This window comes from Bombina bombina, chromosome 6 (assembly GCF_027579735.1).
Source record: "Bombina bombina isolate aBomBom1 chromosome 6, aBomBom1.pri, whole genome shotgun sequence".
Taxonomy (NCBI): domain Eukaryota; kingdom Metazoa; phylum Chordata; class Amphibia; order Anura; family Bombinatoridae; genus Bombina; species Bombina bombina.
The window spans coordinates 476,742,850-476,766,788 of NC_069504.1; the positions used below are offsets into that span (position 1 = coordinate 476,742,850).

General features: G+C 40.0%; 1 protein-coding gene across 1 annotated transcript in view; it reads left to right on the forward strand.

Annotated features, from left to right (window-relative positions):
• The window catches only part of CIB2 (calcium and integrin binding family member 2), a 194,888-nt gene that overhangs the window by 145,701 nt on the left and 25,248 nt on the right, over positions 1–23,939 (forward strand). The window contains exon 3 of the mRNA XM_053717277.1: positions 14,973–15,084. Coding sequence (XP_053573252.1) covers positions 14,973–15,084 — 112 coding nt within the window. The remainder of the gene's footprint in view (positions 1–14,972; positions 15,085–23,939) is intronic.

Consider the following 23,939-nt stretch of genomic DNA (forward strand, 5'->3'; position numbering starts at 1 on the left):
CCCATCAATATTCTGGACTATGTTCTGTCATAGCATAGTGGTTAGCATCCCTGACTGGCAAGTAGATGGTCAAACGTTTGAATCTACCCATGGGTGCTGTTTATTTTATTGAGAGTAATATTCAATGCGCTTCAGGCTTGGTCTCAGTTGGCTACGGCCAAATTCATCCGACTCCAGTCAGACAACATCATGACTGTGGCTTACATCAATCATCAGGAAGGAACAAGGAGTTCCTTAGCGATAACAGAAGTATCCAAGATAATTCGGTGGGCGGAACCTCACTCTTGTTATCTGTCAGCAATCTACATCCCAGGAGTGGACAACTGGGAAGCTGACTTTTTGAGCAGACAGGCGTTTTATCTGGGGGAATGGGAACTTCATCCGGAGGTCTTTGCCATCCTGATTCTCAGTTGGGGCAGACCGGAGCTGGATCTTATGGCATCTCTTCAGAATGCCAAGCTCCCGAGATAAGGATCTAGGGATCCTCAGGCCGAACTGATAGATGCCTTGGCAGTGCCTTGGTCGTTCAACCTAGCTTATGTGTTTCCACCGTTTGATCTCCTTCCCCGGGTGATTGCTTGGATCAAACAGGAGAGGGCTTTGGTGATTCTCATCGCTCCTGCGTGGCCTCGCAGGACTTGGTATGCCGATCTGGTGGACATGTCCTCTCTGCCACCGTGGAAGCTTCCATTGAGGCAGGACCTTCTCATTCAGGGACCCTACCTTCATCCAAATCTAGTTTCTCTGCAGCTGACTGCTTGGAGATTGAACGCTTGATTTTATCTAAGCGAGGGTTCTCTCATTAGGTCATTGATACTTTGATCCAGGCACGTAAGCCTGTTACTAGAAGGATTTACCATAAGATATTGCGTGAATATCTTTATTGGTGCGAATCTAAGGGCTACTCATGGAGTATAGGTTAGGATTCCTAGGATTTTGTCCTTTCTCCAAGAAGGATTGGAGAAAGGGTTATCAGCAAGTTCCTTAAAGGGACAGCTTTCTGCTTTATTTATTTTGCTACACAAATGTCTGGCAGATATTCCGGATGTTCAATTTCTTTGTCAGGCTCTGAATGGGTTCAGGCCTGTGTTTAGACCTATTGCTCCTCCTTGGAGTTTGAATTTAGTTCTTAAGGTTCTTCAAGAGGTTCCATTTGAACCTATGCATGCCATAGATATTAAGTTGTTATCTTGGAAAGTTTTATTTTTGGTTGCTATTTCTTCTGCTTGCAGAGTTTCTGAGCTTTTGGCTCTACAATGTGTTTCTCCTTACCTTATTTTTCATTCCGATAAGGTAGTGTTACCTACCAAACCTTGTTTTCTTCTTAAGGTTGTTTCCAACAAAAATATTAATCAGAAAACTATTGTTCCTTCATTTGGTCCCAATATTTCTTCTAAGAAGGAGCGTCTGTTACATAACTTGGACGTGGTCCGTGCCCTGAAGTTTTACTTGCAGGCGACTAAAGAATTTAGTTAATCATCTTCATTATTTGTTGTTTTTTTCTGGAAGGCGTAGGGGTCAGAAAGATACGGCTACTTCCCTTTCTTTTTGGCTGAAGAGTATCATCCATTTTGCATTTGAGACTGCAGTACAGCAGCCTCCTGAAAGAATTACGGCTCATTCTACTAGGGCTGTGGCTTCCTCTTGGGCATTTAAAAATGATGCTTCTATTGAACAGATTTGCAAGGCTGCAACTTGGTCATCTCTTCACACTTTTTCCAAATTTGATACTTTTGCCTTATTCGAGTCTGTTTTTGTCAGAAAGGTTCTTCAAGCAGTGGTGCCTTCCGTTTAGGTTCCTGTCTTGTCCCTCCCTTTCATCCGTGTCCTATAGCTTTGGTATTGTATCCCATAAGTAAGGATGAAATCCGTGGACTCGTCATATCTTGTAAAAGAAAAGGAAATTTATGCTTACCTGATAAATTTATTTATTTTACGATATGACGAGTCCACGGCCCACCTTGTCATTTTCTAAGACAGGTCTTTATTTTTGTTAAACTTCAGTCACCTCTGCACCATGGCTTTTCCTTTCTCTTCCTAACTTCGGTTGAATGACTGGAGTGGGAGGGAAGGGAGGAGCTATATATACAGCTCTGCTGTGGTGCTCTTTGCCTCGTCCTGCTGACCAGGAGGCGATATCCCATAAGTAAGGAAGAAATCCGTGGACTCATCATATCGTAAAAGAAATAAATTTATCAGGTAAGCATACATTTCCTTTTTAAGGGCTATTGGTAGTTTATTATAGATTAGGTTTTTTATTTATTTTTTATTTTTTTAAATGGGTATTAGAATAGGAATAATTTTTATTATTTTTGATAATTTGTTTATTTTGTGTAATGTTTTGGGGGGTTTTTTCATTTTGGGGTGGTTTTTTCTTTTTAGAATAGCCATTTTTATTTTGAATGGGCAGCAAAAGAGCTGCATGCCTTTTTAAGAGCAATGCCCATACAAATTCCCTTTTTTAGAGTAATAAGTAGATTAGGTTTTACTTTATTTTTATTTTGTGTGTTTGGGGGGTGGGGGTTGGTATACTGTTAGGGGGTGTTTGTTTTTCTTTTGTAGGAAAAGAGCTAATTTCTTTAGGGCAATGCCCTACAAAAGGCCCTTTTAAGGGCACACAAAAAGGCCCTTTTAAGGGCCCTTGGTAGTTTATTATAGATTAGGGTTTTTTATTTTGGGGTGGGTTTTTTATTTTTGTAAAAGGGTATTAGAATAGGAATAATTTTTATTATTTTCGATAATTTTCAGCTAGATTACAAGTTGTGCGTTAAGGTAAAAAAGCAGCGTTAAGAGGTCCTAACGCTGCTTTTTTACACCCGCTGCTATTACGAGTCTTGCAGGTTTAGGGGCCACACACACTTTTTTGGCCTTACCGCAAAACGACTAACTTAAACTTTGTAACCCTTTTTTCTATGGGACTTCCATAGCACCGGTATTACGAGTCTATCCTGGGAGGCCAAAAAGTGAGTGGTACACCCTCTACCTCCAAGATCCCTAACGCATTCTAAAGTCAGTAGTTACAGTAGATACAACGCTGTAGCATAAAACTCATAACTAAAGTGCTAAAAAGTACACTAACACCCATAAACTAATTATTAACCCCTAAACCGAGGCCCTCCAGCATCGCAAACACTATAATAAAATTTTTAACCCCTAATCTACCACTCCGGACATCGCGGCTACTAGAATAAACATATTAACCCCATAACCGCCGCACTCCTGCCTCACAAACTCTAGTTAAATATTATTAACCCCTAATCTGCCACCCCTAACATCGCCGCCACCTACATTATATTTATTAACCCCTAATCTGCCGTCCCCAACGTAGCCACCACTAAATCTAAGTCTAACCCTAACCCTAACACCCCCAACTTAAATTTAATTTAAATAAATCTAAAGAAAATTACTATAATTAACTAAATTATTCCTATTTAAAACTAAATACTTACCTATAAAATAAACCCTAAGCTAGCTACAATATATCTAATAGTTACATTGGCTGATTGGAACAGCCAATAGAATGCGAGCTCAATCCTATTGGCTGATTGGATCAGCCAATAGGATTGAACTTCATTTTTTCTTCCTAAAATTCTATCAGCCAATTGGAATCTAATGGACGCCATCTTGGATGACGTCATTTAAAGGAACCTTCATTCAGTAAGAAGACTCCGAATGAAGAGGATGCTCCGCGTCAGATGTCTTGAAGATGGACTCGCTCCGCGACGGATGGATGAAGATAGAAGATGCCGTCTGGATGAAGACTTCTGCCCGTCTGGAGGACCACTTTGCCCGGCTTGGATGAAGACTTCTCCCCGCTTCTTTGAGGACTTCGGCCCAGTTGGATGAAGACTTCTGCCGCTTCCTTGAGGATGGATGTCCAGTCTTCAGAACAGTAAGTTGATCTTCAGGGGGTTAGTGTTAGATTTTTTTAAGGGTGTATTGGGTGGGTTTATTTTTTAGGTTAGGGCTTTGGGCTGCAATAGAGCTAAATGCCCTTTTAAGGGCAATGGGGAGCTTAGTTTTTTTTAGTTAGTATTTTATTTGGGGGGTTGGTTATGTGGGTGGTGGGTTTTACTGTTGGGGGGGTTGTTTGTAATTTTTTTTACAGGTAAAAGAGCTGATTACTTTGGGGCAATGCCCCGCAAAAGCCCATTTTAAGGGCTATTGATAGTTTAGTTTAGGCTAGGTTTTTTTTTTTTTTTTGGGGGGGGCTTTTTTATTTTGATAGGGCTATTAGATTAGGTGTAATTAGTTTAAAGATCTGTAATTTGTTTTTTATTTTCTGTAATTTAGTTGGGTTTTTTTGTTGTAATTTAGCTAATTTTATTTAATTTATTTAATTGTATTTAATGTAGGGAATTTATTTAATTGTTGTGTAGTGTTAGGTGTTATTGTAACTTAGGTTAGGTTTTATTTTACAGGTAAATTTTTATTTATTTTAGCTAGGTAGTTATTAAATAGTTAATAACTATTTAATAACTATTCTACCTAGTTAAAATAAATACAAACTTGCCTGTAAAATAAAAATAAACACTAACGGCTAGATTTAGAGTTTAGCGTTAGCCGTCAAAACCAGCGTTAGAGGCTCCTAACGCTGGTTTTGGGCTACCGCTGGTATTTAGAGTCAGTCAGGAAAGGGTCTAACGCTCACTTTGCAGCCGCGATTTTTCCATACCGCAGATCCCCTTACGTCAATTGCGTATCCTATCTTTTCAATGGGATCTTTCTAACGCCGGTATTTAGAGTCGTGGCTGAAGTGAGCGTTAGAAATCTAACGACAAAACTCCAGCCGCAGAAAAAAGTCAGTAGTTAAGAGCTTTCTTGGCTAACGCCGGTTTATAAAGCTCTTAACTACTGTGCTCTAAAGTACACTAACACCCATAAACTACCTATGTACCCCTAAACCGAGGCCCCCCCACATCGCCGCCACTCTATTAAAATTTTTTAACCCCTAATCTGCCGACCGCACACCGCCGCCACCTACGTTATCCCTATGTACCCCTAATCTGCTGCCCCTAATACCGCCGACACCTACATAATATTTATTAACCCCTAATCTGCCGCCCCCGCTATCGCTGACACCTGCATATTTTTTTTAACCCCTAATCTGCCGCTCCGTACACCGCCGCAACCTACATTATACCTATGTACCCCTAATCTGCTGCCCCTAACACAGCCGACCCCTATATTATATTTATTAACCCCTAATCTGCCGCCCCCAACGTCACCTCCACCTACCTACAATTATTAACCCCTAATCTGCCGACCGGACCACACCGCTACTATAATAAATGTATTAACCCCTAAAGCTAAGTCTAACCCTAACACTAACACCCCCCTAACTTAAATATAATTTAAATCTAACGAAATAAATTAACTCTTATTAAATAAATTATTCCTATTTAAAGCTAAATACTTACCTGTAAAATAAACCCTAATATAGCTACAATATAAATTATAATTATATTGTAGCTATTTTAGGATTAATATTTATTTTACAGGCAACTTAGCTATTAAATAGTTATTTACTATTTAATAGCTACCTAGTTAAAATAATTACAAAATTACCTGTAAAAAAAATCCTAACCTAAGTTACAATTAAACCTAACACTACACTATCAATAAATTAATTAAATACAATACCTACAATTATCTACAATTAAACCTAACACTACACTATCAATAAATTAATTAAATACAATACCTACAAATAAATACAATTAAATAAACTAAAGTACAAAAAATAAAAAATAACTAAGTTACAAAAAATAAAAAAATATTTACAAACATTAGAAAAATATTACAACAATTTTAAACTAATTACACCTACTCTAAGCCCCCTAATAAAATAACAAAGCCCCCCAAAATAAAAAAATGCCCTACCCTATTCTAAATTTAAAAAGTTCAAAGCTCTTTTACATTACCAGCCCTGAAAAGGGCTATTTGCGGGGCATGCCCCAAAGAATTCAGCTCTTTTGCCTGTAAAAAAACCACATACAATACCCCCCCCCAAACATTACAACCCACCACCCACATAGCCCTAATCTAACCCAAACCCCCTTAAATAAACCTAACACTAAGCCCCTGAAGATCTCCCTACCTTGTATTCACCACACCGGGTTCACCGATCGGTCCAGAAGAGCCTCCGATGTCTTCATCCAAGCCCAAGCGGGGGCTAAAGAGTGACGTCCATCCTCCGGCTGAAGTCTTGATCCAAGCGGCAAATGAAGAAGTCTTCATCCTATCCGGGCAGAAGAGGACATCCTGACCGGCAAACATCTTCATCCAAGCCGCATCTTCTATGTTGTTCCATCCGATGACGAGTGGCTGATCTTGAAGACCTCCGGCGCGGATCCATCCTCTTCGTTCGACGTCCAACTGAAGAATGAAGGTTCCTTTAAGGGACGTCATCCAAGATGGCGTCCCTCGAATTCCGATTGGCTGATAGGATTCTATCAGCCAATCGGAATTAAGGTAGGAAAATTCTGATTGGCTGATGGAATCAGCCAATCAGATTCAAGTTCAATCCGATTGGCTGATCCAATCAGCCAATCAGATTGAGCTCGCATTCTATTGGCTGTTCCGATCAGCCAATAGAATGCGAGCTCAATCTGATTGGCTGATCCATTTTCCTACCTTAATTCCGATTGGCTGATAGAATCCTATCAGCCAATCGGAATTCGAGGGACGCCATCTTGGATGACGTCCCTTAAAGGAACCTTCATTCTTCAGTTGGATGTCGAACGAAGAGGATGGATCCGCGCCGGAGGTCTTCAAGATCAGCCGCTCGTCATCGGATGGAACAACATAGAAGATGCGGCTTGGATGAAGATGTTTGCCGGTCCTGATGTCCTCTTCTGCCCGGATAGGATGAAGATTTCTTCCCGAAGATGGACTTCTTCATTTGCCGCTTGGATCAAGACTTCAGCCGGAGGATGGACGTCACTCTTCAGCCCCCGCTTGGGCTTGGATGAAGACATCGGAGGCTCTTCTGGACCCGGTGTGGTGAATACAAGGTAGGGAGATCTTCAGGGGCTTAGTGTTAGGTTTATTTAAGGGGGTCTTGGGTTAGATTAGGGGTATGTGGGTGGTGGGTTGTAATGTTGGGGGGGGGTATTGTATGTGTTTTTTTTACAGGCAAAAGAGCTGAATTCTTTGGGGCATGCCCCGCAAATGGCCCTTTTCAGGGCTGGTAAGGTAAAAGAGCTTTGAACTTTTTAAATTTAGAATATGGTAGGGCATTTTTTTATTTTGGGGGGCTTTGTTATTTTATTAGGGGGCTTAGAGTAGGTGTAATTAGTTTAAAATTGTAATATTTTTCTAATGTTTGTAAATATTTTTTTATTTTTTGTAACTTAGTTATTTTTTATTTTTTGTACTTTAGTTAGTTTATTTAATTGTATTTATTTGTAGGTATTGTATTTAATTAATTTATTGATAGTGTAGTGTTAGGTTTAATTGTAGATAATTGTAGGTATTGTATTTAATTAATTTATTGATAGTGTAGTGTTAGGTTTAATTGTAACTTAGGTTAGGATTTATTTTACAGGTAATTTTGTAATTATTTTAACTAGGTAGCTATTAAATAGTTATTAACTATTTAATAGCTATTGTACCTGGTTAAAATAAATACAAAGTTGCCTGTAAAATAAATATTAATCCTAAAATAGGTACAATATAATTATTCGTTATATTGTAGCTATATTAGGGTTTATTTTACAGGTAAGTATTTAGCTTTAAATAGGAATAATTTATTTAATAAGAGTTAATTTATTTCGTTAGATTTAAATTATATTTAATTTAGGGGGGTGTTAGTGTTAGGGTTAGACTTAGCTTTAGGGGTTAATACATGTATTATAGTAGCGGTGAGTTCCGGTCGGCAGATTAGGGGTTAATAAGTGAAGTTAGGTGTCGGCGATGTTAGGGAGGACAGATTAGGGGTTAATAATATTTCTTATAGAGTTATTGAGGCGGGAGTGAGGCGGATTAGGGGTTAATACATTTATTATAGTATCGGTGGGGTCCGGTCGGCAGATTAGGGGTTAATAATTGTAGGTTGGGGGCGGCAGATTATGGGTTAATAAATATAATATAGGGGTCGGCGGTGTTAGGGGCAGCAGATTAGGGGTTCATAGGGATAACGTAGGTTGCGGCGGTGTACGGAGCGGCAGATTAGGGGTTAAAAAAATATGCAGGTGTCAGCGATAGCGGGGGCGGCAGATTATGGGTTAATAAGTGTAATGCTAGGGGTGTTTAGACTCGGGTACATGTTAGGGTGTTAGGTGCAGACATAGGAAGTGTTTCCCCATAGGAAACAATGGGGCTGCGTTAGGAGCTGAACGCTGCTTTTTTGCAGGTGTTAGGTTTTTTTTCAGCTCAAACTGCCCCATTGTTTTCTATGGGGGAATCGTGCACGAGCACGTTTTTGAAGCTGGCCGCGTCGGTAAGCAACACTGGTATTTAGAGTTGCAGTGGCGGTAAATTATGCTCTACGCTCCCTTTTTGGAGCCTAATGCACTGAAAACGCAGCCATTCTGTGAACTCTAAATACCAGCGGTATTTAAAAGGTGCGGCCAAAAAAAAGCACGCGTAGCTAACGCACCCCTTTGGCCGCAAAACTCCAAATCTAGGCCTAAGATAGTTACAATGCAACTATTAGTATTATTGCAGCTATCTTAGGGTTTATTTTATAGGTAAGTATTTAGTTTTAAATAGGAATAATGTAGTTAATGATAGTAATTTTATTTAGATTTATTTAAATTTTATTTAAGTTAGAGGGTGTTAGGGTTAGGGTTAGACTTAGGTTTAGGGGTTAATAAATTTAATATAGTGGCGGCGACGTTGGGGGCAGCAGATTAGGGGGTTAATAAGTGTAGGTAGGTTGCGGCGACATTGGGGGCAGCAGATTAGGGGTTAATAAATATAATGTAGGTGTCTGCGATGTTGGGGGCAGCAGATTAGGGGTTAATAAGTATAATGTAGGTGGCGGTGGTGTCCGGAGCGGCAGATTAGGGGTTAATAAGAATACTGTAGGTGTCGGCGATGTCGGGGGCGGCAGATTAGGGGTTAATAAGTGTAAGATTAGGGGCGTTTAGATTCGGGGTTCATGTTAGGGTGTTAGGTGTAAACATAAAATGGGGCTGCGTTACTGAGCTTTACGCTGCTTTTTGGCAGGTGTTAGACTTTTTTTCAGCCGGCTCTCCCCACTGGGGCGCGATCCGATAAACGTCGTAGTTTGCGGCGCAAGCGAGGGAACCCGCGTCGCCCGCAGTTTCAGCTTGCAACTCGAGCTATCCCATATACGGCGCCGTCAGATGCTAAAGTGCCGTAAGTCTGACAAACCAGAGATGTCCAGAAATCTGCGCAAGTACAAATTTCTGGCGTCGCCAGTGACTTACGGCACGTTAGAAACTGCCGGCGCCTACAAAACCTGACTAAAGTCTAAATCACCCGCACTGTCTAACACGCCTCCCTAACATAGCCGACACGTCTAACCCTCTATCCGCTATCCCCCCTCACTATCCTAACAATAAAATATGTATTAACCCCTAAACCGCCGCTCCCAAACCCCGCCGCAACCTAATAAAGTTATTAACCCATAAACCGCCGCCAGCTATATTAAATCTATAACCCCCTAAAGTGAGCCCCTACCCCGCCGCTATCTATTTTAAAATTATTAACCCCTAATCTAATCCCCCTACACCGCCGCCAGCTATATTAACTATATTAACCCTAATTATATTAGGGTTAATATAGTTAATATAATTATTATATTATATATATTAACTATATTAACCCTAATTATATTAGGGTTAATATAGTTAATATCGTTATTATAATATATATATATATATATATATATATATATTATATATATATATATTAAGTATAACAACCCTATCTAACTCTAACGTCCCTAACTAAACTCTTATTAAAATAAATCTAATATTAATATTATTAATTAAAATATTCCTATTTAAATCTAAATACTTACCTATAAAATAAACCCTAAGATAGCTACAATATAATTAATAATTACATTATAGCTATGTTAGGGCTTATATTTATTTTACAGGTAAATTGTTAATTATTTTAACTAGGTATAATAGCTATTAAATAGTTATTAACTATTTAATAGCTACCTAGTTAAAATAATTACCCAATTACCTGTAAAATAAATCTTAACCTAAGTTACAAATACACCTACACTATCAATAAATTAAATAAACTACAAATATCTATCTAAAAATACAATTAAATAAACTAAACTAAATTACAAAAAAAAACAACACTAAATTACAAAAAATAAAAAAAAGATTACAAGATTTTTAAGCTAATTACACCTATTCTAAGCCCCCTAATAAAATAATAAAGCCCCCCAAAATAAAAAAAATTCCCTACCCTATTCTAAATTAAAAAAAGTTCAAAGCTCTTTTACCTTACCAGCCCTTAAAAGGGCCTTTTGTCGGGGCATGCCCCAAAGAAAACTGCTCTTTTGCCTGAAAAAAAAAAACACAATACCACCCCCCAACATTACAACCCACCACCCACATACCCCTAATCTAACCCAAACCCCCCTTAAATAAACCTAACACTACACCCTGAAGATCTCCCTACCTTGTATTCACCCAGCCGGGCCGAACTCCTCATCCAATCCGGGCGATGTCTTCCAGCAAGCGGCAGTGAAGTCTTCTTCCATCCGGGCGATGTCTTGAAGCAAGCGGCAGAGAGTCTTCTTCCATCGGCGATGTCTTCAAACAAATCGGCATCTTCAATCTTCTTTCTTCGCTCCTCCGCCGCGGAGCATCCATCCGGCACGACGACTTCCCGACGAATGAGGTTCCTTTAAATGACGTCATCCAAGATGGCGTCTGTCGAATTCCGATTGGCTGATAGGATTCTATCAGCCAATCGGAATTAAGGTAGAAAAATCTGATTGGCTGATTGAATCAGCCAATCAGATTCAAGTTCAATCCGATTGGCTGATTGGTGTGTTTTGCGATGTGGGAGGGCCTCGGTTTAGGGGTTAATAGGTAGTTTATGGGTGTTTAGTGTACTTTGTAACACTTTAGTTATGAGTTTTATGTAACAGTTTTGTAGCGTAAAACTCATGCTCTCAGATTGCGAAACGAATCGTGTTGGTATAGGCTGGAACGCAAGCTTTTTAGCTTTTTCACGCAAAACTTGTAGTACCAGTGCTATTTAAGTCCCATAAAAAATGTCATTTTTACGTGTGTGGGGCTGACGTTGCGTTACAGGCTAAAAGGCTTGCGGTACAGCTATACCGAAAAGACTTGTAATGGCTGCGGTGTGGTATTAAAGCTGAAATTACCATTTTTTTTATTGTTAAAACACGAACGCAAAACTCTTAATCTAGGTGATACTTACCTGTAAAATAAAACCTAAGCTAGCTACAATATAACATAGGTATACGCCCTGAGGAAGCCCCTATGACATTTGGTCACGTGGGGGGTGAAACGAACGTTGGCGTGTGACGTCATTTTCTCAAGCTGAGAACCGGCTCCCTGGTTTACTCGATGTACGCTTAATACAGTCATCTACAGCCAAGGATGAATAACATGTCTTGTTTCTGGATAAAGCAACGTTAAAGACCTTGGAAGTGGAGGACTCCTTAACGAACACAAGTCACAGTAACGTATTAACGGACTTACCTGTTCGTATCTTTACAATGCAAGGCATTTTCTGTGGAAACAAGTGGTTAACAACACTACAGCTTAAGCAGTGCTGGATTGGAACTGACATGCTTATAAAACGTTACATAAGCACCATATTTGTAATGGTTCTAACCAGAACGGTTTACTTTGTTACTTTGCTATTCTAATGTGTGTCCATATATGTGGCTATAACTACGCATTTATTATAATTTGAACATAGATCCTGGAAAGTCTCCATGGTAGCTTACACCTCTTTATGTGAATGGTGCTGCCCTCTGGTTGGGGAGTTGTTCATCTTATATAGTGCGTAAATTGTGTGAAGTATATACAATCTATATAGCATTGCTTCATTGATACAGTGGCATAGATCCTCAGGCGGTTTGTCTCATGAGAACAGATTTCCAATATTTATTGGGTTATCCTCTGAGAGAGGTTTTGCCATTTAACTGTGAAATGTTTTTTGCATGGATCCCCATTTGTAACCCATGGTAGCAGATTCCTGTGGGAGTACAGGGCTACCCTCTGGCAGGGGTGTTGCAAATTTTAAGTTCTTTGTACTGAGTTAACCATATGTGAGCTGGCCAGCTTTCTTATACGTACTATACATATTGTATGTAAAATGTATGAGATTATTTGCATATAATAATTTTGCAATTAATATGTATGTGGTTTCGTTTAGGGGACCCAGCTGTTGTGTAATTTGCACCGGAGTGAAAATGACCAAAATAAATTTCACTTTTTGATTAATTAAATAATGTGTGTGATTGACCAAGTTATTTCATATAAGAATTTTGAGTGCTGAAATCCCTGGCTATTGTGGGGTCACGACAGTGTCTCCCTTTGTTTCTCTCTGCTTTTTTAAGTCTATATACGTGTTTTACAGGGTCTGCACCAAATTAAATCTAACTAAATTAAGATAATGTTGGTTCCTCTCCCCATATAAATGTGTGTGTTTTTTACAATATAACATAGTTATATTGTAGCTAGCTTAGGTTTTATTTATTTTTCACAGGTAAGTTTGTATTTATTTTAACTAGGTAGACTAGTTAGTAAATAGTTATTAACTATTTACTAACTACCTAGTTAAAGTAAAGGTCCATTTAGATGAATAAACCTATTAAAAACAAGGGCACTTTAATTAATCAATATTGACATTTCACTGTTTCCTTCAAAAACTTACCTTTTAATCCTGGCAGCCGCTCCAGCACTTCCTCCGCCTGTCACAAGCAGTCTTCTCGGGTCCAAAATGACGAATCCGGCTTCCTCCAATCACAGCGTTGCATCAGGCCAAGATTTCCCTCAGGGGGGGGGGGGGGGAAACTGTGATTGGAGGAAGCCTGATTCGTCATTTTTTACGTCTGCAGAGGCTTCCAACAGCCGGGGCAATCACTGGAGCTAAGTACGTTTTTGAAGTAAACAGTGAAATGTCAATCTTGATGAATTAAAGTGCCCTTGTTTTTAATAGGTTTATTAAAAACCGGGCACTAATTCATCAAAATGGACCTTCACTTTAAAATAAATACAAACTTACCTGTGAAATAAAACCTAAGCTGCCTTACACTAAAACCTAACATTACAAAAATAAAAAAAACTAACATTGCAAAAAAAAAAAAAACTAACATTACAAAAAATAACAAACACTAAAATTACAAAAAATAAAAAACCTACCATTACAAAAAATAACAAACAAAATGATCCAAAATGATAAAAATTATTTCTAGGGCCTTTTGTAGGGCATTGCCCTAAAGAAATCAGCTATTTTCCTACAAAAGAAATACAAACACTCCCTAACAGTATACAAACCCCCACCCCCCCAAACACACAAAATAAAAATAAAGTAAAACCTAATTTACCCATTGCTCTGAAAATGGCATTTGTATGGGCATTGCCCTTAAAAGGGCATTCAGCTCTTTTTCCTGCTCTTAAAAGGGCATTCAGCTCTTTTATGAAATGCCCAACCCCTAATCTAAGAATAAAAACCCAACGCAAAACGGAAAAAAAAACATTGCACAAAATAACAAACGAATTTATCAAAATTTATAAAAATTATTCCTATTCTAATACCCATTTAAAAAAACACTCCAAAATAAAAGAAACCTAATCTAGAATATCTAAAACAAGAGAGACAAAGGGCGCCACATAGTGCAGGTAAAAACAAGACAAAAAGTAACTGTTTTTATAGCCTGATAAAACCGTGCTGTGACACGGAGAAACGCGTTGCTTATGTGTTTTTAAGCTTTTTAATAAACCTTTGATGTTTTGTTACATCGCTGCTGCACTCTTCTATTCCTGGATTGTTCCCCACCGGGACTCCCTGCTGGTTGTACACTTCATCCCCGGCGCCTTGGAAAACACTATCCTCTGCTAATAGTGAAGAAGACCGTGGGAATTACACTGCTTCTTCGGATCTCCGTTGCTGGGATAAAAATACTACCTGATCCAGGTGCCTGGGGAGTCTGCCGAGGGACTCTTTGGACTCGGCCTGCCTATATTGCACTTTAGTGCTTTTCACCACGTGAGTAGGATATCTGTACACCTGCAAATCCTACGTTTTGTCTTGTTTTTACCTGCACTATGTGCCCCCCTTTGTCTCTCTTGTTTTAGATATATCACTCTGTGTCAGGGCACGACACACCAGAGGAGCCGCCTGAGAAGTGTTTTTGGACACTGCCATTTATCCTTAAACCGGCTTGTAGATCAGCCTTATCTGCTTCCTCCTGGATATAATACACTTCTGATCACCATATTCTAATTTTTAAATTTTGGGACATATATATTTTGACTTTAATTGGTATCATTTAGGATATTATTATTGGTTCGAAAGGATATTGTTTATTTATATATATCATTATACTTATTGTTACTGTACATTTATATTTTTATACCAGATATCATTACTTAATTAGATATCCTATTAGGATATTGTATTATATTTAATATTGGATATATACTTTCTATTTTGAATATCTTTTATTTTGAATATTTTTTTAGTATTTATTATTTATTTACTATTATTTTCTGGCGCCTCTTACTGATACCTTCCTGCTTCCGGTTGCCGTCTGTGTATCTGATCTTTCTAATCTAGAATAAACTACCAATAGCCCTTAAAAGGGCCTTTTGTAGGGCATTGCCCAAAGTTAAACAGCTCTTTTACCTGAAAAAAAAAATACAAAGACCCACTAACATTACAAACCCCACCCCCTCAAACCCACAAAATAAAATTTTTTAAGTAAACCATGATCTTCATGCTGTGAATACAATAGATCTGTAAAATTATCATATTTATTGTGTTTTCAGATTGCATGGAATATTCTATGAGCTCGCTCCTAACATGGTGCCGATGGACTATACAAATGACCCGGATGTTAAATTACCCATGCAGCTAATCATTAATATGCCAGAACTAATGGTAAGTGTTTAGCACTGTTGTTATCAAGGTTATGAGTTTTTTTGCAAACATATAAGTGGGACCAGCAGGCTTGCCTGTTACTAATGCTTACTTTTTTATAGGTTGTCTCAGGTCACCCCTATAGAAGTCTATAATGTGTGGGATTTAGTTAATCTGTGCTAGCAAATATCCAGATGTTAGCGCACTCTAGACCTGTATGCTAACATATTAGCGCAAACATAAAAGTGCTTTTCATTTGACGTGAGCAATGTTGGCGCACATAGCGCTAATATTTTTGCACTGAACTTGTAATCTATCCCTTATATGTTAAACCCTTGCAGCTGCTACCAGGATATTGCTAGTAAACCAATTAGGAGTACAACCTGCCAGTCACTGGCCATACTCTGCAGCTTTAAAACACATGTTACGTTAAAATGTTCCTTTAATATCACAATATTTCTATTATACATATAAAAAAAATCACTATTTAAACATACTTTTTTATCCATGCATTTGCAAAAACACACCATGGAGCCGATTTATGAAAGTGCGAGTGGACATGATACGATGTAGCGTATCATGTCCGCCGCACATCGATAAATGCCGACAGCATACGCTGTCGGCATTTATCATTGCACAAGCAAATCTTGTGAACTGCTTGTACACCCCCCCCTGCAGATTCCAGCCAATCGGCTGCTAGCAGGGGGCGTCAATCAGCCCGATCGTATAGGATTGGGCGGATTGATGTCCGCAGCCTCAGAGCAGGCGGACAAGTTATGGAGCAGCAGTCTTTAGACCGCTGCTTCATAACTGGTGGTTCCGGCAAGCCTGAAGGCTCGCGCAGAAACAGGGGCATCAAGCTCCATTCGGCCCCTCTATCATCAGTATAAACAAACATACAGTTCTGATTTGTTGAAGCATGTCATTTCAAGACTAGCAGCCCTGCACCTCTATGTATTTAACCGCAGCAACACAAAATAGAAGTGTCACTCAAGTGCAGAGCGGAAAATGCTGATGATTTAATCAGCAGCGCTAGTTACACAGCTGGGTCGTGCAACCAGCGCTGCTGATTGGCAGTTTCAGTGTTAGTACTCTGCGGATCAAGAGCTGTAATTCTACTATTTGTTTAAGCTCTTTGCAGGGTCGCTAGTCTTAAAGCTACATTCTGTGACAAATTAGAGCAGGACATTTTTCAACTATAATGGCCCTTTTGATATATCAGGCATATTCATTTACCTACTGCCATATATTTATAGTAAAGTAGTGACACTGCATACTAAATGTACGTCTCTGGTAATGCTAAATGTATTTGTATCAGCTCTTTAGCCTCTGTCTCAAACCAATCTGCTTGCTAGATTTCACTATAGTTGTGATAAACCATGCATTTTTATGGAACCATGGAAGGAATACAAATCTGTAGAGAATTTACAATAAAAATGCTAATATAAGTTCTGTATGTTAACAGTCGGTGCACTTACCCGCACAACAAAACCACAGTGATGTTTAATATACACAATGGGGCATATGTATCAAGCTCCGAATGGAGCTTGATGCCCCGTGTTTTTGGCGAGCCTGCAGGCTCGCCAGAAACAGCAGTTATGAAGCAGCGGTTATGAGTACGTTCGGGTTGATTGACACCCCCCTGCTGGCGGCCGATTGGCCGCGAGTCAGCAGGGGGCGGCGTTGCACCAGCAGCTCTTGTGAGCAGCTGGTACAATGCTGAATACGGCGAGCGTATTGTTCGCCGTATTCAGCGATGAGGCTCTTACCTCAATTAAAACTATAAGTGCAATGAGAAATGTATTTTAGTGATTTTTTTAAATTACATTGATTTTCAGATCAAACACAGCACACGAGAGGAGATAAATTAGACAAGTGGTTCAATATTTAGTTTTCTGAGATTAACAAATATTAGCTTAAATAACAGTGTTTAACCAAGAGGAAAATTAACATGTATAAAAGAAAAACAGGGTTACTGATCCGTGGACAATTGACTAAACAGTAATTTTTGTTAGCTGAATTGATGTTCAGATGGTAAGATAAGTTCAGTGGTAAAATCAATAAATTGTATGCAGTGGTAAGAATTGTTATGTTAAGTACACATTGAAATATAAAAAATACATAAAACACATGGCCTTCCATTCAAATAGCCTCATTGAAAAGTAATAACATAACAAAACAAAAAATCAATGACAATACTGTATGTAAATGATTGGAATATTTAACCACCAGTACCACAAAAGTAGCTTGGCTTATTCTCACTTTAAAGGGAAATAAAACGTAAAACGGACATGCACATGAATGCAATTTGAATTTTAAAATAAGGATTTTTCAGAAACACGTCTATAGCAAAAATGCGTTCTAGTAAAAGACTGCTTCAGTGATTTTTTTTTATTGCACATGAATGATGTGTACACGTGCCCTATGCAACCTCATTCAAACATCTTACCTGCTCAGAGAGAAAGTAGTGTTATGTGTTTGACAGCAGACTCAGCAGTGATTATTATTGGTGATACAATATATGCTCTCTAAGAAGGGACAGTCTTTCAATATTAGCTGTGTGCGATAGAAGGTACTACTGAAACAGTCACAAGTTTTAGTTGAAGCATTTTTGTGCAATAATGCACCTATTCAAAATGAAAATGCATTTGTGTGTGTTTGTTTTGATTTTGAGTTTTATATACCTTTAATGTATCACCTGCTAATGAACATTATTGGGTAAAACAGACATCTTTGAATTAGTTATGCTATTACATGCATAACACGGGCTATGAAAGGTTATTATAATGACATAAACTACACTGTTTATTAGAGAAATTGTGACATTGTATGGATTGAGATGCTCAGACTTGTGTGGACCATGTTGCTGACAATGGATTACAGAAGGGTCTGCTGGGATCAATTTCTCGGTGGAAAATGTCACATTTGAAGGACTGTCTGATCCAATGACAAGGTAGAATAATGAGGACACAGCAAATTACTGTTCACCATCACATCAACCTGTCTGTTTCTGTGTTTGCCATCAAAATGGGATGAAGATTAAGCAATGTGGCCCTGTATACATGCTGTCCCTTGACTTGTATTTAACCTTCCTATTGTAATGTGCAACTTTAGTGTTGCCAGGAGAGATTACTGGGGTTCATAGTATCATTGTGCTATCTTCAGTCATATATTCTGTTTCTGTTGAGGTGTCAGTGAAGCTGTGCACATGCATGGAGATAACCAGCTGGCAGATAGTCTATTGTATGCCAAATAGCAGCACATGGCACAGCTGGTCATGGTATAATGCTAAAATTGCATCTGCAAGGTTTCTGTACCATCTATTGTTTTATTGTAAGTTCTTAGCAATAGGTTCATGTGCTAGATATCATGTTCTGGGCACCTGATACAACTATAGATAACAGTGGCAGGATCCACCACTGTATTGTGCCACTAACGGGTCTCACCAGTACAGATAAAAATGGAGGCGGACACAAGAAAGTAGTATAATAATAATAGGGATAATTGTGCACATATTAGTCAGTAATCAGCTTATCAAGCAAGGCCTTTATTAAACTATTGTCAGGGTTTTTTCCCTGTTGTGTTTGCCATGTGCTGCTGGCAGCCATTTTACTCACCTCTCTTCCTGTCTTGGTGCATTGTGTGGGATGCTGCTCATTGCCTGCACTTCCTTTTATGGCCAGACTGTTGTGCATCATCCATGTGAGACAGGATGCGGTCTCAGAATTGTGATGTCATCACTTATTATTTAATGGGCCTCTGTTCAGTATGCTTTGCCCTTGCGTTGTCTCAGACCTGTTTGTGAGAGCTCCTGTGTTTTAGATAATAAAGAATATATCTAACAGCGCTTAACTTTGAGTCCTGTGGCTCCTAAAGTGGTCCTGGTCCCTAGCTACCAGAAAGAGAAAAGGAAAGAGAAGAAAGTACTAAAGGAGCGCCTCAAAAGGGCAAGAACTCTGCTAACCTTATGAGTAGGATTACCTATAGGTTGTGTGTAGCAATGGGAAGGGTCTATATGTGTATAACCCAGGTGCATACAATTTATATATCTTATATTATTAGTATAGATATAACATTTAATGGGTTACAACAGCTACATAAACAATATAGTAATATAACAATCATAACATTCATAACATTCATGGATCCATGATTAATAAAACCCACTTTAAAATAGCTTTAAAATTCCTAAAGATGCTTAAAACCAATATACAGGGAGTGCAGAATTATTAGGCAAATGAGTATTTTGACCACATCATCCTCTTTATGCATGTTGTCTTACTCCAAGCTGTATAGGCTCGAAAGCCTACTACCAATTAAGCATATTAGGTGATGTGCATCTCTGTAATGAGAAGGGGTGTGGTCTAATGACATCAACACCCTATATCAGGTGTGCATAATTATTAGGCAACTTCCTTTCCTTTGGCAAAATGGGTCAAAAAAAGGACTTGAAAGGCTCAGAAAAGTCAAAAATAGTGAGATATCTTGCAGAGGGATGCAGCACTCTTAAAATTGCAAATCTTCTGAAGCGTGATCATCGAACAATTAAGCGTTTCATTCAAAATAGTCAACAGGGTCGCAAGAAGCGTGTGGAAAAACCAAGGTGCAAAATAACTGCCCATGAACTGAGAAAAGTCAAGCGTGCAGCTGCCAAGATGCCACTTGCCACCAGTTTGGCCACATTTCAGAGCTGCAACATCACTGGAGTGCCCAAAAGCACAAGGTGTGCAATACTCAGAGACATGGCCAAGGTAAGAAAGGCTGAAAGACGACCACCACTGAACAAGACACACAAGCTGAAACGTCAAGACTGGGCCAAGAAATATCTCAAGACTGATTTTTCTAAGGTTTTATGGACTGATGAAATGAGAGTGAGTCTTGATGGGCCAGATGGCTGGGCCCATGGCTGGATTGGTAAAGGGCAGAGAGCTCCAGTCCGACTCAGACGCCAGCAAGGTGGAGTACTGGTTTGGGCTGGTATCATCAAAGATGAGCTTGTGGGGCCTTTTCGGGTTGAGGATGGAGTCAAGCTCAACTCCCAGTCCTACTGCCAGTTTCTGAAAGACACCTTCTTCAAGCAGTGGTACAGGAAGAAGTCTGCATCCTTCAAGAAAAACATGATTTTCATGCAGGACAATGCTCCATCACACGCGTCCAAGTACTCCACAGCGTGGCTGGCAAGAAAGGGTATAAAAGAAGAAAATCTAATGACATGGCCTCCTTGTTCACCTGATCTGAACCCCATTGAGAACCTGTGGTCCATCATCAAATATGAGATTTACAAGGAGGGAAAACAGTACACCTCTCTGAACAGTGTCTGGGAGGCTGTGGTTGCTGCTGCACGCAATGTTGATGGTGAACAGATCAAAACACTGACAGAATCCATGGATGGCAGGCTTTTGAGTGTCCTTGCAAAGAAAGGTGGCTATATTGGTCACTGATTTGTTTTTGTTTTGTTTTTGAATGTCAGAAATGTATATTTGTGAATGTTGAGATGTTATATTGGTTTCACTGGTAAAAATAAATAATTGAAATGGGTATATATTTGTTTTTTTGTTAAGTTGCCTAATAATTATGCACAGTAATAGTCACCTGCACACATAGATATCCCCCTAAAATAGCTATAACTAAGAACAAACTAAAAACTACTTCCAAAACTATTCAGCTTTGATATTAATGAGTTTTTTGGGTTAATTGAGAACATGGTTGTTGTTCAATAATAAAATTAATCCTCAAAAATAGAACTTGCCTAATAATTCTGCACTCCCTGTATAGGCGAGTAATGTGAGATACGCCAAGGAATTATGTAGAAAAATGTGTAGAAAAATATTCTATTTAAATGTAGGTCGTTAAAAATAATATTCCTCCAAATAGTGATTGATCCAAATAGTGATGTGAAAAAATATATTAAAAATAAAAATAAATGTAGTGTACAAAATGTCCGGCAAATAGGTGTATAAAAAATATGCACCTGGCTGCCTGACGTCCTTCCTGGTTCCTGATCCCTGGCTTGTTCCTGACTCTGCTGTTTTCCTTGTTCCTGATTCGGCTCGTCTGACTACCAGCTCTGGTTTTGACTCCTGGCTTGTTATTTGACTTGTGGACTTTTTATTATTTTTTGCTATTAATAAAGGTGTGATTATTTTTGCACTTCTCGTCTCAGTCTGATTCCTGGCACCCTGACATTACGCAAGGGCCATGAATCCTGATGGTGCTAATAATCCACCTTTACCTGCCATCATTTCCAGGATGGATGAACAGGATCACCGCTTGGATCAATTTGCACTAGCCCTGCAAACCCTGCTGACTCGCACTGCACATTTGGACCAAAGTGTCCCGCAAGTTATGGCTGCTCCTGTTTCCGCTGCTGCACCTATGCCTACCAGGCGCATGTTCAGTTCTGCACCTCTACCTCAGCGATATGGAGGCGATCCTATTCAGTGCAGAGGGTTTTTGAACCAGGTCGGCATTTACTTTGAGATGTTACCTCAGGCGTTTCCCTCTGACAGAGCTAAGGTGGGATTTCTCATCTCGTTACTCTCTGACACAGCTCTTGCCTGGGCTAATCCCTTGTGGGAGACTAATAAACCTGTGATTTCAAATTACCCTGAATTTGTGGCCTCCTTTTGAAGGGTATTTGATGTTCCGTCTCGCTCCTCCTCTTCTGCTAAACGACTCATGTCCATTCAGCAAGGTACAAGATCTGTTGCTCAGTATGCTATTGAGTTCCGTACCCTTGCCGCAGAGGTAGGTTGGAACAATGAAGCCCTTGTTGCCGCCTTCTTTCATGGGCTCTCTGATGCGATCAAAGACGAAGTTGCTGCCAGAGATTTACCAGAGGATCTCGAGGCATTGGTGTCTTTTTTTATCCTAATTGACATCAGACTCAGAGAGAGGCCCTCTTTCAAGGAGCGCTTGCAGAAGCCTCCTGTTCCATTATCTCCTACGTGTTCATTCCCACCCATGCCTCCCTCTCCTCCCATGCCTCCTGGTCCAGAGTCACCAGGTACTTCTGCTCCGATGCAGCTGGGATTCATGCGTCTCTCCGCGGCGGAGAAGGCCTTTAGGAGGAGGGAGGGACTCTGCCTCTATTGTGGGTTACAGGGCCACCTTTTGAAGTCTTGTCCTACACGGGCGGGAAACGCTCACACCTAAGGTCCTGTCGGGGGCAGACCTTGGGTGGTTTATCCTCGTCCCCGGAACCACTTAAGGAGAAACCTTTGGTCACGGTTGTCCTTTCCTGGGTGGACTCCTCCATAGTCACCCAGGCTCTTGTTGACTCCGGTGCTGTGGGCTATTTCATTGACAGTGCTTTTGTATCAAAGCACTCCATTCCTGTTTTGCCTCGGTCCGTTCCACTTGCTATTGAGGCCCCTTCAGCCTGCACTCGTTATGAAACTGCTCCGTTGTCCATGGCTGTTGGGGCTCTCCATTTTGAAACCCTCCAGTTCCAGGTGATAAACTCTCCGCATTTTCCGGTTGTTCTGGGTTATCCCTGGATCCAAAAGCACAATCCCAGTCTCAACTGGCGCAGGTCCGAAATTTTGTCGGGGTCCCTGCAATGTATTTCCACTTGTCTTCGGAGACCAGTTAAAGTCTTGTGCACTTCTTCAGTATCTCAATTGCCAGAGGAGTACCGAGAGTTCCTAGACGTGTTTGACAAGGTGCGTGCCGGTACGTTGCCTCCTCACCGGTCTTACGATTGTGCCATAGACCTGCCACCTAGAGCCATTCCTCCTCGGGGCCGGGTGTACTCTCTGTCTTTTGCAGAGAATTGTGCTATGGAGGAGTATGTTGCCGATACTCTGTCGCGCAGGATCATCCGCAAATTCTGTTCTCCTGCAGGGGCTGGCTTCTTCTTTGTGAAGAAAAAGGGTGGCGAGTTAAGACCATGTATTGATTATAGGGGTCTTAATCGTCTTACCATTAAGAATGCTTACCCTATTCCGCTTATTACGGAACTTTTTGACCACCTCAAGGGAGCTATGGTCTTTACTAAACTTGATTTGAGAGGAGCGTACAATCTCGTTAGGATTAAGGAGGGTCACGAATGGTAAACAGCATTTAACACCAGGAGCGGGCATTATGAGTATCTTGTAATGCCCTTTGGCCTATGTAATGCTCCTGCTGTTTTCCAGGAATTAATTAATGATGTCCTACGAGATATGTTGCAACAGTGTGTTGTGGTGTACTTAGAGGACATCCTCATACACTCACCCACACTTGAGACTCATCGTTCTGATGTTACACGGGTACTTCAGAGACTACGTGAGAACGGCCTGTTTTGTAAACTCGAGAAATGTGAGTTCCATCAGACTCAAGTAACCTTCCTAGGTTATGTTATCTCCGTTGCAGGGTTCTCCATGGATCCTGACAAGTTATCTGCAGTTCTGCAGTGGCCTCGCCCAGTTGGTCTTCGGTCTATTCAACGTTTTTTGGCGTTCACCAATTACTATAGAAAGTTTATTAAAAACTTTTCTTCCTTGGTCAAACCTATCACAGACATGACCCGTAAAGAGAATGATCCACTCCATTGGTCACCTACTGCTATTAAGGCCTTTGATAGTCTTAAGACTGCCTTTGCTGCCGCTCAAGTTCTAGCTCATCCTAACCCGGTCCTGCCTTTCATTCTTGAGGTCGATGCGTCTGAGACTGGAGTAGGTGCCCTCTTGTCTCAATGTCCTACGCCTGACGGTTCTTTGCATCCGTGTGGTTTCTTCTCTAGGAAATTGTCTCCAGCAGAGTGCAATTATGAAATTGGCGACAGGGAATTACTGGCTATAATTTTGGCATTTAAGGAATGGAGGCATCTTCTCGAGGGTACTAGCATGCCAGTGCTCAATCTTACTGACCACAATAATTTAACTTATCTTTCT